The 12,347-nt window shown below is 43.6% G+C and overlaps 1 protein-coding gene and 1 long non-coding RNA gene across 2 annotated transcripts; one reads left to right on the forward strand and one right to left on the reverse strand.

Annotated features, from left to right (window-relative positions):
- Window positions 1–680: 680 nt before the first annotated feature.
- Window positions 681–3,882, reverse strand: LOC111833141 (uncharacterized). Its single transcript, XR_002835686.1, has 2 exons — window positions 3,763–3,882; window positions 681–1,101 (listed from the first exon to the last, which is right to left on the reverse strand). It is a non-coding gene; the product is annotated as an uncharacterized lncRNA (long non-coding RNA).
- Window positions 3,883–6,101: 2,219 nt separating this feature from the next.
- LOC111833140 (high affinity immunoglobulin epsilon receptor subunit gamma-like) lies at window positions 6,102–11,650 on the forward strand. Its single transcript, XM_023791097.2, has 5 exons — window positions 6,102–6,299; window positions 8,756–8,847; window positions 8,957–8,992; window positions 10,784–10,810; window positions 10,973–11,650. Exons 1-5 carry the CDS (start codon window positions 6,245–6,247, stop codon window positions 11,027–11,029), a joined length of 267 nt encoding a protein of 88 aa, XP_023646865.1. The 5' UTR covers window positions 6,102–6,244; the 3' UTR covers window positions 11,030–11,650.
- Window positions 11,651–12,347: the final 697 nt, after the last annotated feature.

The following is a 12,347-nucleotide window of genomic DNA, read 5'->3' on the forward strand; positions in this document are numbered from 1 at the left end:
TGTTATGAACTTGTCAACTGGTAATTTTACAGTCTGTAAACTAACCTATCAAAATTTAAGAATGCAGTGAGTGTGTGTGTCTGTGTGTTTGTGCGTATATATATATATATATATATATATATATAGTGACTGTCTATTGTTAGAGTTAAGAGTGACGTAATCTATAGCAGGGCACTATTACTGAAGGACAGGGCTTTTGAACATTACGTCAGCCGTCAGCCTATTGGAAGACCTGTATGCTTCTGTTTTATGGTGTACCTGCGCCCTCTGGTGGAAAGTATTCCGTCTAAAGGCGGGAGACGGCAATCTTTCAAGATTACAAGTATCCACAAATCAAATAACTGGTGTTTTATTTTTCTTCAGTCGATTTATTCCGCTAAAATTAGAATGTATTATTAAGTTAGAATAATGATTAAATTTATACTAAATGAGAGGCCTATATTCAGTCAGAGCACTTGATATTGAAGACAAACACCAATATAGATGTGGAAACATCTTTAACTTTTAGCTGTTTGCTTAGCTTCTGACAGAGAGAGGGGGAGAGAGAGAGAGGCACTGAACTGGCTGAATTAATTAATCTTGGAATTGATTAGTTGTTTAATAATGTGAGTTTAAGGAAGGTGGTGAAAATTAAAAAAGGGAACCTAAGATATGCAAAAATAAAATATCATCCATTGGTATGTTTTTAGTGTGGAACTACATGTGTACATTTATTGTAGCAGTTTAATTCCAGTGAAAATACATTTTACTAAAATACATACATGACTTCTATGGACTGGGCAATCTCACTAAGCATCCTGATATCTCACATACAAATACAGAAGTGAGTCAATATCAGAACAGGTGCTGAGCCAGACTCTTTCACCAGACTGCACACTGAGCAGAGAACCAGATGTTCTTTGGTGTATCCAGGGTCACAAGACAAATGTTGTTTGTTGGATAGACATGAGAAGTAATGTTGGTTGAACCTCAGCCAGATGTGTCATGTGCCGTGGCGTCCATCAGAAACGTGTCCCCCACTCTGCTCTGGTACCATCCTTCATTATATCCATCGTTGAGACTCACATCATTCATCTTGCAAAACCAGGACCCCAGTTTGGCCTAACAAAGAGCCAAAAACGTATTTATGCACTGACAGATTTACTTCCCCAGCACCACCATGTAACACACAAAATTACTCTCTGTACAAGTGTCACTGTCTACAGACTTCATGTCGAGTTTCTAATCCATAACTTTATATGCTGTCAACTGCTTCAGAATGAAACCGCAACCCCTCCCCAACCCCCTCCCTGCCCCCCTCCCCACACTCCACCTCACGCCATCCATGCACATGTCACTTTTTCAAGAACTTTTTGCACTATAGGTCTTGCACTTTGGTTTATGTTGCTATACTGCGGTTAATACATTTTTATGTTAGTTCCACATATATTATATTTCCTATTTATTCTCTGTTTAGACTCTATATTTTTAAGTTTAAGTTTTTTTCTAGTATTTATACACTCTGCTAGGCCGATGGTGAGTCAATGCAACATAATTTTGCTCTCATGTGCACTAACCAGTGTATGTTCTGAATGGCAATAAATTGGCTATTCTATTCTATTCTGGCTATTCCAAACACCCACCCTATAATTCATTTCATACAAAAAAAAATGCTCTTTCAACCATATAGACTGGCATACTGCTCCAGTATTATGACACATCCAGTAGCACCCATAACCATTTACCAAACTCCATTTCCCAGGGTTCTCTACTTCTTAAGCTTATCATGCCATGTTCAGTATGCAGTGTTCACTACACTTGGTTACAAATACAGCTTTGTCACTTATTTTATTCCCATTTATTTTTCAGGTTAAACAAAAGCGCATGTGTGGATTTGCAGCATTAAGTTAGTTTGTATATTCGGTCAGTTTGGCTAACTTGTTTTAGGATTGCTTTAGGCTAACTATGTTGCTGTTAGGGTTTTTAGAGTAGTTTGCAAACTTTTACATTATATATGACACCACAAAGCAGTTCAGTATCTACAAGATGTACCAGCAGTTAGACTTCTGGAGCTGCATACTTTTGCCCCCGGGTGTGTTTCAGTACCAAATCCAAACTGTAGACTATTTTCTATGGAAATACACCCTGTAATCATTAGACATGAGAGTGGGTGTGAAACTGAAGCACCAAAAGTAACCGCAGAAACGTGTGGGAATAGCAAACCCTGTCCATTCTGTCCCACACAATAAAAGATCTGTTAATTCTAAACATGCCTGATAACGAATGGCAATAACCAATCACTGTCACATGGTCCAGTTCCATCCATCCATTGTCTGAAACCACTTATCCTGACCAGGGTCGCGGGGGGTCTGGAGCCTATCCTGGAGGCTATGGGCACAAGGCACGGAACAACCCAGGATGGGGCACCAATCCATCACAGGGTCACTCACACATGCACACGTTTAGGCAATCTGGTAACTCCAGTCAGCCTCAGCATGTTTTTGGACTGTGGGGGGGAAACCGGAGCACCCAGAGGAAACCCCACAGGGACACGTGGAGAACATGCAAACTCCACACACATGGAACCCAGGCAGAGACTCGAACCCGGGTCCCAGCTAACCACTGCACCATCGTGCTGCCCCTCCCAGTCCATCTGCTTTAGCTAAATCACACTTCAACCACATTTTTTTTTTTGCACTGAGGACAGTAATGAGCCTCTTTGCCTTTTTTAGTGTATGTTTAAAAAATGACTCTCTACAGTGTAATTCTGACCTCGTTCCCGCAGCCTACACTACAGCGTCCTCTCTCCTGTCCTTTGTATTTCACCTCTACTAGACTGGTGCTCTGCCTTGTGGACAGGTAATCCTGACACGCATTCCGTGATTTGCAGAATTCAAGTTTTCATCAGAAACAGACACATTTAAAAATGTCTCTTTTAGCATTAAATAAACCAGTATAAGGTGCCATAAAATGCAGTCACTGATCCAGCCCTGGCGCTCTTAATTCCTATGTGAACGGGAGTGGCGTGAACAACGGATTCACGTGCATATTTGGCATCTTTTGCCGTCACTATTGTGGTGACGAGGAGTGACACTGATGATTGTTACTTCCTGTAGGCTGGACAGCAGTAGTCATCACCATCATCATCATCATCATCGTTGTTGTAGTTGCAGCTAAATATCAATGCACTTCCTCTTTTGAAAAAATACATCTTTAGAGAAAGCGTCACATTTCTTTGAATCGGGGACTTTCCTGGCAATCTGGGGAAGATATACTTAATAGCGCGACAGTCCAGATGTCTCTGGTCTGTATATATAGCCTATATATTAAAAAAACAGAATGAGTACTTTCAGTCGTCCTAAGAGTGTTTTTTTCATGCTTGTGCGTAACTGTGAGAAGGGGAAGCATAGACAAGTGACATTAAAAATAATTCACATTGGCCAATAATGTTCCCTCGAAGCTGGTGTTGGACTGTCAGAGCATCACACTCAGCTGGCTAATAATAATGCTTCAGTAGGTCACAGAGGCATTCTGGAGCGCAGCTATAAATAGCATTTAAAACACATTTAAAATCCGCCCCACAGAGCCCAGCATATCGGTATCATTCGGAACGGCACACTGAGGTAAGCAATTAACACCTGAGTAGCACAGTTTCGTGCCAAGGTCATGTTGCAACGGCATGTTGACACATGCGATATTTCAATCGGTTTTCGAGCATCAGCGTGAGAAAGCGACTGTACACTTCCCACGTACTGTTACACAACCGGAAGCAAAGGGCTTTACCGTCAGCCTTCCACACGTTACCGCTGCTGCGGAGATTGTCCTCCTCGGCCAGGTTTAAAATGATTATCACTGCAGGGGCTGTAAAACACAGGATTTCATTCAACTCAAAGTCAATAAAATTGTCGCACTGCCACCTAGAGGCCAACCAGAACACCGTTCTCGGAGCACTGAGCAAGCTTCGCAGGTGGGAATGCCGCCTTGAAATGCCAGGAGACAGCGGCAGGCTCCTCTGGCTATACAAACAGGCGGTCTATACAACCAGACAGTCTTTGGAATTCGCTGCTCATTCTTGTTAGAATTTCCAGGAAGTTGCCAGAACATTTGGATAGCAGTTCCTTAAATAAGTTTATGTTTGTTCAATTTTTAAAAATTTGTCCTTTCATGTCCTTTTCAGTAGAAGTGTTCATTCTCTGCCTGCTGTCTCCATATAGCTGTTAGTCCCGACCTTCTTTTTTTGCCTCCATACTTGAGCAGGAAGACCCTGTATTGTCCATGACCTCCAGCAGACGCATATTTGCTGGTATGGAGTGTTTGTCTATCACCATGCTTTTGGGTAATAGACTTGCTCCTGTTTTTGGTCCGTCTCGCCTAATTGTGTCATTGGTCCAAACCAGTCGTGACAGGATTCAGGGTCTTTATCACCGAGCCATTAGCACGAGCAGCTGCAGTCACATCTGGATCTTCCTGTGAAGCCATCAGGAGCTGTTACCTCTCCGGTAACTCAGCTTTGTGAGGTGTTCCCAGAACTGTAGACCACCAACCAGAAACAGAAACTGGCAGTGCCCTTTTATCTGGTGGTCACACTACCTTCCTCTCCAGCTCAAAATCCGATATGCGTGTGGCCACCCCAAGCCTCCCCAGGAGGAAGATCTACTACCTACACTGTTGTCCCATATTGGCAGGGGTCATCACGTCCACGCTATGGTCGGTCCCCCAAAACCGGCAACGGGATAGTCTTATCCTACGAAACACGTGACCCTAATTTACATTTGTGCACCTTTTTTTTTCCTTGTTGCTCTTTGCCAGTTGAAAGTAATTACGATTTTGGTAACTGCTGAGAGCGGCAGACCGTTGTCCTTGGTAGAGCGCAGCCTGTGCTGTGAAAGTACTGAATACCCAGTCCAGGTCTTTGCTGAAGTCGCAGAACTTGCCAACCACCAGCTTCCAGAACCCTGGCCAGGCCCACTGGGTCCTGTTGTCACTGTTTAGCTTCTCTGTTTCATGTTCACTAGGTTTCATAAGTCCTAATGCAGATGCCCTCCCCCGTAATTGTGGAGACCACTGCATCATTCGGAGGAACGTTACACTCCTCAGTAAGTGTTTGTTTGTAGCCAATAATCAACAATATAAATGCAAACGTGAAGGTCACTCGGCTATCAGTATGATGTCAGCAGTTAGACCGTTGAGAGCTTTTTAGTCTATATCCAGTTTGTGGTCGTATCCACAGGGGCATCAATGTTTCATAAAGTGTAAGACTTTTGTAGTTTGAGGAAAATTAATAAAAACTATATATTACATGGTTCCTGTTCTAAACAGCTCTGTTCCTTTTTTTGCACAGAGCAAGCTCTCGCTTGCAAAGACACTTCCTGTTAAATCAGTCAAAAATGCTGTCAGATGTGTCCAGCTAATGCACCTAATTTTAACTAGTGCCACCAGTCTACATCACTGTCATTAACCAGTGCATCAAGAGGTGCGGCTCGTAAGCCAGGAAACGTCAGTGTCTGTTATTCCTGTGATACAAGCAGTCAGGTCTATAGAGATGCATCAAAGACAATGGACAGGACTGGCAAGTCAGTATTACTTTGTTTAAATCTCACATTTTGTTCGGTTATGATAAACTGGGGAGGGTCTCTAAAAAGTAGCCTCCTGATAAGGGGTTAAACCTAACTTACACTCGAGCTTTGACGTGTTCCAGGAAGTGGTCGGTTCATATCCCCTGTGCAGTACCATGCCCACCCTGACTCAGGCCATTCGTGTCAGCCTGCAGCGCTAAGTCTGACTTACACTTTTCTTTACGTGTGAAGTAATTTAAATAAATGATTGAATTTCTTACTTCAATCATTTAAAGTTCACTGGCTCTAATCAATAAATTTGGTAGTTTCATTCTTTTTTTCTGGAGCCACCTTCGTTTATGCCCTTGATCATATATTATTTTCTGGCAAATTCTGCGCAGCTCTGGCTTCTGTTAGCATCGCATGGCACATATTTGTGTCACTGATTTTATCACAGAGCTCGGCAATATTGATATAGCTTGGGCTTCTTACAAAAAAGCTTTAAGAACAGAGGATTTTTCAGAACTTCTGTCGTGTCGCTCTTTTCTGAACATGTGGGAAGGGTTTTAGGAAGTGGTCAGACCTCCTAGCGACGAAACGGACACACTCCGCCAGAGCCGCCCAGCTGCGCCTCCGCCACACTTTCGGCTAGTCGCAGCGTCCTCCTCCCCCAGCGCCATCGCCCGTCGAGCCTCCGCCGGCCAAACACCATGAAGCGAGGGCCCCTCATCGTCGCCGTCCTGCTGCTCAGCTGCGGCACAGCCAGTGAGTTTCCGTTGCGTGACCAGCTCCTTTCCTCTGAATTTACACCTTCCACCGAGGCCGAGAGCAGAAACTGAACATCCATCTCTGAACACTAGAAAACAAATGATAAACAGGATGATGGCCATTTGAGTCTAAGGTTCCACAGGCAAGTCGAATAGGGTGATAACTATTATACCAGTGAGGGATGTGTACACCCCCACAAAAGGTAACTAAAATATGTGAGAATGATAACTATGCAAGTCTGTATCCACGACCGATTACAAGAAGCTATACGTGATTCGGTTGGCTCTGTGGGTCCCGTGAACTCATTTTTTAATGCTACGACATTTAGTACGATACTTATACGATGTATTAACCTTACCTCAACTTAACTTTTCTTGCAAATTGATCGGTAATGTTCATATACATTATAAACATGCTGAAACAAATAGAGGATTGCTATTGAGAACTATATCAATAACCGGATTAAACCTGCCGGATCGTTTATCGCTATAGAGAAATTTTAAAATTAACTAAATTTGTTTGAAGGGTTTCTTGCTGAAATTATAACCTGTTATTAGGTCTGAAATGATTTATTTTTAGAAAATGACATAATATAAAAACTATTGACTAGAACAGAATGTATATTTTTAAAAACAGTCAACAGGCAAAAATTATACATACAAAATAATAATAGAAACTGTGAATTTCCTCTATTGGGAACTTTCTGAATTTTAATTCTAATAAAAATGTCAAAAAAAAAATACAATTCTTAATTAAAAATTTAGAAAAAAAATATTAGTTTAAAAAATGCTACATAAATAGTCCCTTGCGTTTAATGTGACTCTCTTATGATCCTACAATCTTTATCGTTTATTAACTAATATTTATGAACCAAAGCCCAGCCCTTTGGCAGCGTGTGGCTCAGTGGGCTAAGTCTGTCTGTAATCACAAGGTTGCTGTTTCAAAACTGGGCTCAGCATGTCTTTGGGTCCTTCAGCAAGGCCCTTAACCCCCAGCTCCCTGGGCGCCCCAACCGGTGGCTGCCCTTCACAGACAGCTTACTCTACAAAGAGCACGTTGAGGGAGGCGTAAAGACAATTTCCCCACGGGGATTAATAAAGCACTGATTACTATGATTTAGTAAATATAGCATGTAACTGCGAAGATCAGGGTGTTCTTCTGTTTCATGGTTCTCATCTAAAAACGGGGAACCTCTGCAAACCACCCTTAGAATGCCGTCAGCTATCTTAGAAATACATGACAACTCACTGCAGCTGACTGTTCTCAGGATGCAGTGAAACACAACCCTTTTCATAATAGTAACTTGAATAATAATTTAATGTCTTCCTCAGAAAACAGTCCATAAACTCAGTTTTAATGGGTTTTTTTTCCCTTTAAATTACTTTAAAGCCGTCAGCAACCAGCAAAATTCTGACCTTCTGGTGCTCAGTTAAATAGAAAATGTTTAAATGGTCAGGAAGCAAAAAACAAGATCTCTCCAGTTAGCAGATGACTTTCATAGGAACAGACAGATTTCTCCCCACAGACCAAAAACACGCTGAGGTTAATTGGAGTTACCAAATTGTCCGGCGGTGTGAATGTGTGTGCCCCGTGACGTGTGGCACCCTGTCCTGGGTTATTCCCTACCTTGCGCCCAGAGATTCTGGGATAGGATCCGGACCTCCGCGACCCAAGCGGGTACAGAAAATGGATGGATGGATATTTATAGAAGTGGTAAGGTATGTTTGGAAAAACAAACAAACAAAAAAAAAGATATATATCCATTTTCCAACCGTTTATCCAGGACAGCAGTGCAGGTCAGTCCATGTGGGGACAGAATCTGCCGCCTAGGGCGTCATCTTCGGTAGGGGCGCTGACTTCGTGACTGTTCACCGTCGGCACAGGGATACAGCATATTTTTGGGCAACTAGATGAAACCTGATAAATGCGAGGAGAGCAAACTGAAGACACGAAAGATGGCTGTGAGATTCACGCTGCCTGGGATATGCTGGTCTGGATTATGACGATGAAAATATGGATAGCGATGATTGTGAAGGTCCATCATCATAATGCCACCAGTATAAATCCCACCACTGCCTGGTGTGGTGGAGTTTGCAGAAGAGAATCTATCCATCCATTTTCTATACCCGCTTGTCGTATCCAGGGTCACGGGGGGTCGGGAGCCTATCCTGGAAGGTACGGCTGCAAGGGAATAACCCAGGATGGGGCCCCAACCCATCTCAGGACACATACCATGGAATAGTATCTTTCTTTAAAAAATAAATTAAATTTAAAAAAAAACACTGATTTATGCTCTGAAGGCAAAAGCTGTTGGTTGGCATCGTGCAAAATGATTCCACACTTGGGAAAATGTACAAATACTGTGTTTGTTATGAAGGCAGCAATGTTCATGATGGACAGTGAAAGGAGAATTTCTGTAAGTGGAATCAATTCCTCTCTGTCCCGATGTGCAGGTGCTCAGGCAGAACCCGCGATCTGCTACGTGCTGGACGGGATTCTCTTCGTGTACGGAATCGTCCTCACAGTCCTCTACTGCAGGCTGAAGGTACACTTCTTACACTGAGCGATAGCCGAGCGCAAACACACACCCCGGCCAGATTCACTGCCTCACTGATTCACTGCCTCACTGGCCGTCTGCTTGTGTCTCCATACAGATATCAGGTCCATCGCAGGGTAGCGGAGAAGGCAAGGTAAGATCCCACTGTCCGTTGGTGTCTATAGAGCCAGTATTTGTCTGTAGACCGTAGAATTCTCGAGGGGGTGTGATGTTTATTATGTCGCTCTGGGTGGGGCATTCATATATTTTAGTAGATCTCCTACATGGATATCGAACCAATTTGATCATCACACTTTGCAAACGGTTAACAACGACCATTGAAAACAATATTCTTGATAAGAATTTGACCAGGGGATTATTTTTTACTGTGGTATTTAAAAACCATAGAGTGGGTTGCTTTTAGTTTCGTTTCCAGCTAAACTGATTTGCAAAGAACGAAGTTTGCAAGGCTGGTGTGCTCCTGCTGGTCACATGGTGCATTTAATCAGAAATTCATTTTTACAATACAAAGACGTGCCAGAGGCTTTCGTCACTCCGAATATTTGGCTCTTGAAACATTCTCAAGTTTATTTATTAGTTTATTTTCTGGTTTCTTTATTTTCTCTTTATTCTGCGTTACTGTCTGGATCTCTCTCCATCTCCCCCACACTCTGTCTGACAGACAGTTTCCTCTTTAAAAGATGGCCAGTCAATGTTATTTTTAAACGTGTCATTTTCCACTGAGTACTCATTGGCCGAGAGACTGGACTGGACCAGCTAGGCTGACAAACGCAAAGAAACTGAAGCTGACAGCAAAGTCCCCCGCTTTAAAAAGCATAACCACAAACATGTGACGGTAAATGTAGCTCAAACCACATACATGCTAAGACATTGATATTCAGATTTAAATAAAGTAGCCTGAAAGTAAATAAAGGCATGGATGTAAAGGCACAAGGGTGACATCACTCTGCTTGTGTTCTTTTTCATCTTCCTGTTTCTGAGGAGGAAGATACTGTCATGCTGTCACAAGGTCGATTTGGTAACTTTCTGAAACTTGTGCAGAAAGGGAAAAAGAAGAGAAAGGAAGTGAAGGGAGGAAAGAGAAAGACATGAGGAGGGTGAGATGGGGGGTCATGAGGAGGGTGAGAATGGGGGGACATGAGGAGGCCGAAACAGACGGGGGGACAAAGCAGAGACAGAGAGTAACAATAGCGTAAACAACGCAGGATGCTTTTCCGTTCGCACGTCGCAGGATGCCCCTCTCCTCCGTTCGCACGGTGCAGGATCCCCCTCTCCTCCGTTCGCACGTCGCAGGATGCCCCTCTCCTCCGTTCGCACGTCGCAGGATGCCCCTCTCCTCCGTTCGCACGGTGCAGGATCCCCCTCTCCTCCGTTCGCACGTCGCAGGATGCCCCTCTCCTCCGTTCGCACGTCGCAGGATGCCCCTCTCCTCCGTTCGCACGGTGCAGGATCCCCCTCTCCTCCGTTCGCACGTCGCAGGATGCCCCTCTCCTCCGTTCGCACGCCGCAGGATGCCCCTCTCCTCCGTTCGCACGGAGCAGGATGCCCCTCTCTTCCGTTCGCACGTCGCAGGATGCCCCTCTCTTCCGTTCGCACGTCGCAGGATGCCCCTCTCCTCCGTTCGCACGGAGCAGGATCCCCCTCTCCTCCGTTCGCACGCCGCAGGATGCCCCTCTCCTCCGTTCGCACGCTGCAGGATCCCCCTCTCCTCCGTTCGCACGTCGCAGGATGCCCCTCTCCTCCGTTCTCACGGAGCAGGATGCCCCTCTCCTCCGTTCGGCCGGACGCTCCTCCATTCGCACAGCGTGAAAGATCCTTCGTTCACACAGCACACAACACTCCCCCGTTCGACACACACTGCTCTTTCTTGTGAATGTTGCTTCTTTTCGTTAATTTGGCTAATACATTATTTTTTATTTCACAGAAAAAACCTGAGGAAGGCCTTTATGCTGTAAGTATTATTAAACCTATTGTTACTATCATTCTTATTGTTGTTGTTGTTATTGTGGTGTTTTTCCTGGTTGATTATTAAGCACTGTGTAAATGCAGTATATTGTATATCTTTATGGTGACTCTTTATTTCTCCGCTGTTCTTTCTCTCTTCCTCGCTCAGGGATTATCCCCCCATGCCCAAGACACTTATGAGACCATCAACCCACACAAAAAGTGACGGGTGTGACAGAGACAGTGGAGCCGTGCACTCTGTTGCACTCCTCTGCAAGCCGCCAAACCTCATTTTAAGCCATGTAATAGTTCAGCAGCAGTGCAGTGCCGCATTTTAACTTTCAAAGCTACTGCACTTTGAGGACAATGATAATAAGCTTCATTTGGTGCAGAGTATACTGATTGTAATTTCTTTCTTAATTTATCTTTTATTTTTTCTGTTATTGTTGCCAATATCCTGCGTGCACGATATGATAAATAAAATAGAAAAACTAAAAATATGGATGTAGGAATCTTCCGACTGCTTGTCCAGGTCAATGTCATCGGATAATTGTGTATATGTAAGGAAAATGGAAACTGGATTAAGTTACAATTTTGATATTCAATTGTTTTCCCTTTGAGTAGAGATACGAGATTTTTATTTGCCATTTGTGCATAAAACCAACATTCCAGGCACACTGGAATTCTTGTAGTAGTCGCAGCATGTTGTATAAATGTGTTGAAAATGTATATTTTCTAGCTTGTGCGTTCGAAAAACATGTTAAGTGTATTTTCCATAAAATTACAAAATGAACTGAAATTAAAAGAATTCCAAGGGCTATTAAAGGCAGCCATTTTTGATACTTCACTAACACTTAGTTATCTTGCTTTGAGCTGTTTTCAAGTGAGTATGATTACAACATACTTTTTATACAGGCGGTTTTGTGAATCGTGTGAATATGGCTGTGCGATGTAGAGATCTGAGCTTATCTGATGTGTCTCAGTGCTAGTGGTTTTGTTTGTCATTATTTTCGTGTTTGGTTAACATGGTAATGCAATGTACGTCACAAACGTACTTCCCTGGGCCCACACTCATAAAGGCACCATAATTGCATGCGATGGAAGAAGCTGCCCTCTAGACGGTAGACATAAGATTCACATGATTGGACGTCGGTTAACGATTTAAGGCCACGTTTTTCCTCTGGGTTCAGTGGATCTTCTGCATATAACGCTAAATGGCCCCCAGAATTTTGACACATAAGTGTAAACACAGTGTAAAGTGTGTACATTTGCCCAACTTACTGGTCCATGTGGCCTAATATACTGATATCAGAAGATAACAGGCCGCCACAAATATACAAGGTCTCCTTTGAGTTCGACCTTTCTTGATTGTGTTATTCTGTTCTTGTGATGATATTCTTCATTCAGCAGCACAGTTAGTCTGTCACCATGTTGGCTGACTTTAGCTTCCAGGTGAGCTCTAGATCTGGCTCCAGCGCTTGAAGGGGGCGGGACCGAGGAAAGGTCGCGCGCCACCTCCGACAGGTGCGCGCGGGAGGCGCAGG

Source organism: Paramormyrops kingsleyae, chromosome 4, assembly GCF_048594095.1.
Source record: "Paramormyrops kingsleyae isolate MSU_618 chromosome 4, PKINGS_0.4, whole genome shotgun sequence".
Lineage (NCBI taxonomy): Eukaryota > Metazoa > Chordata > Actinopteri > Osteoglossiformes > Mormyridae > Paramormyrops > Paramormyrops kingsleyae.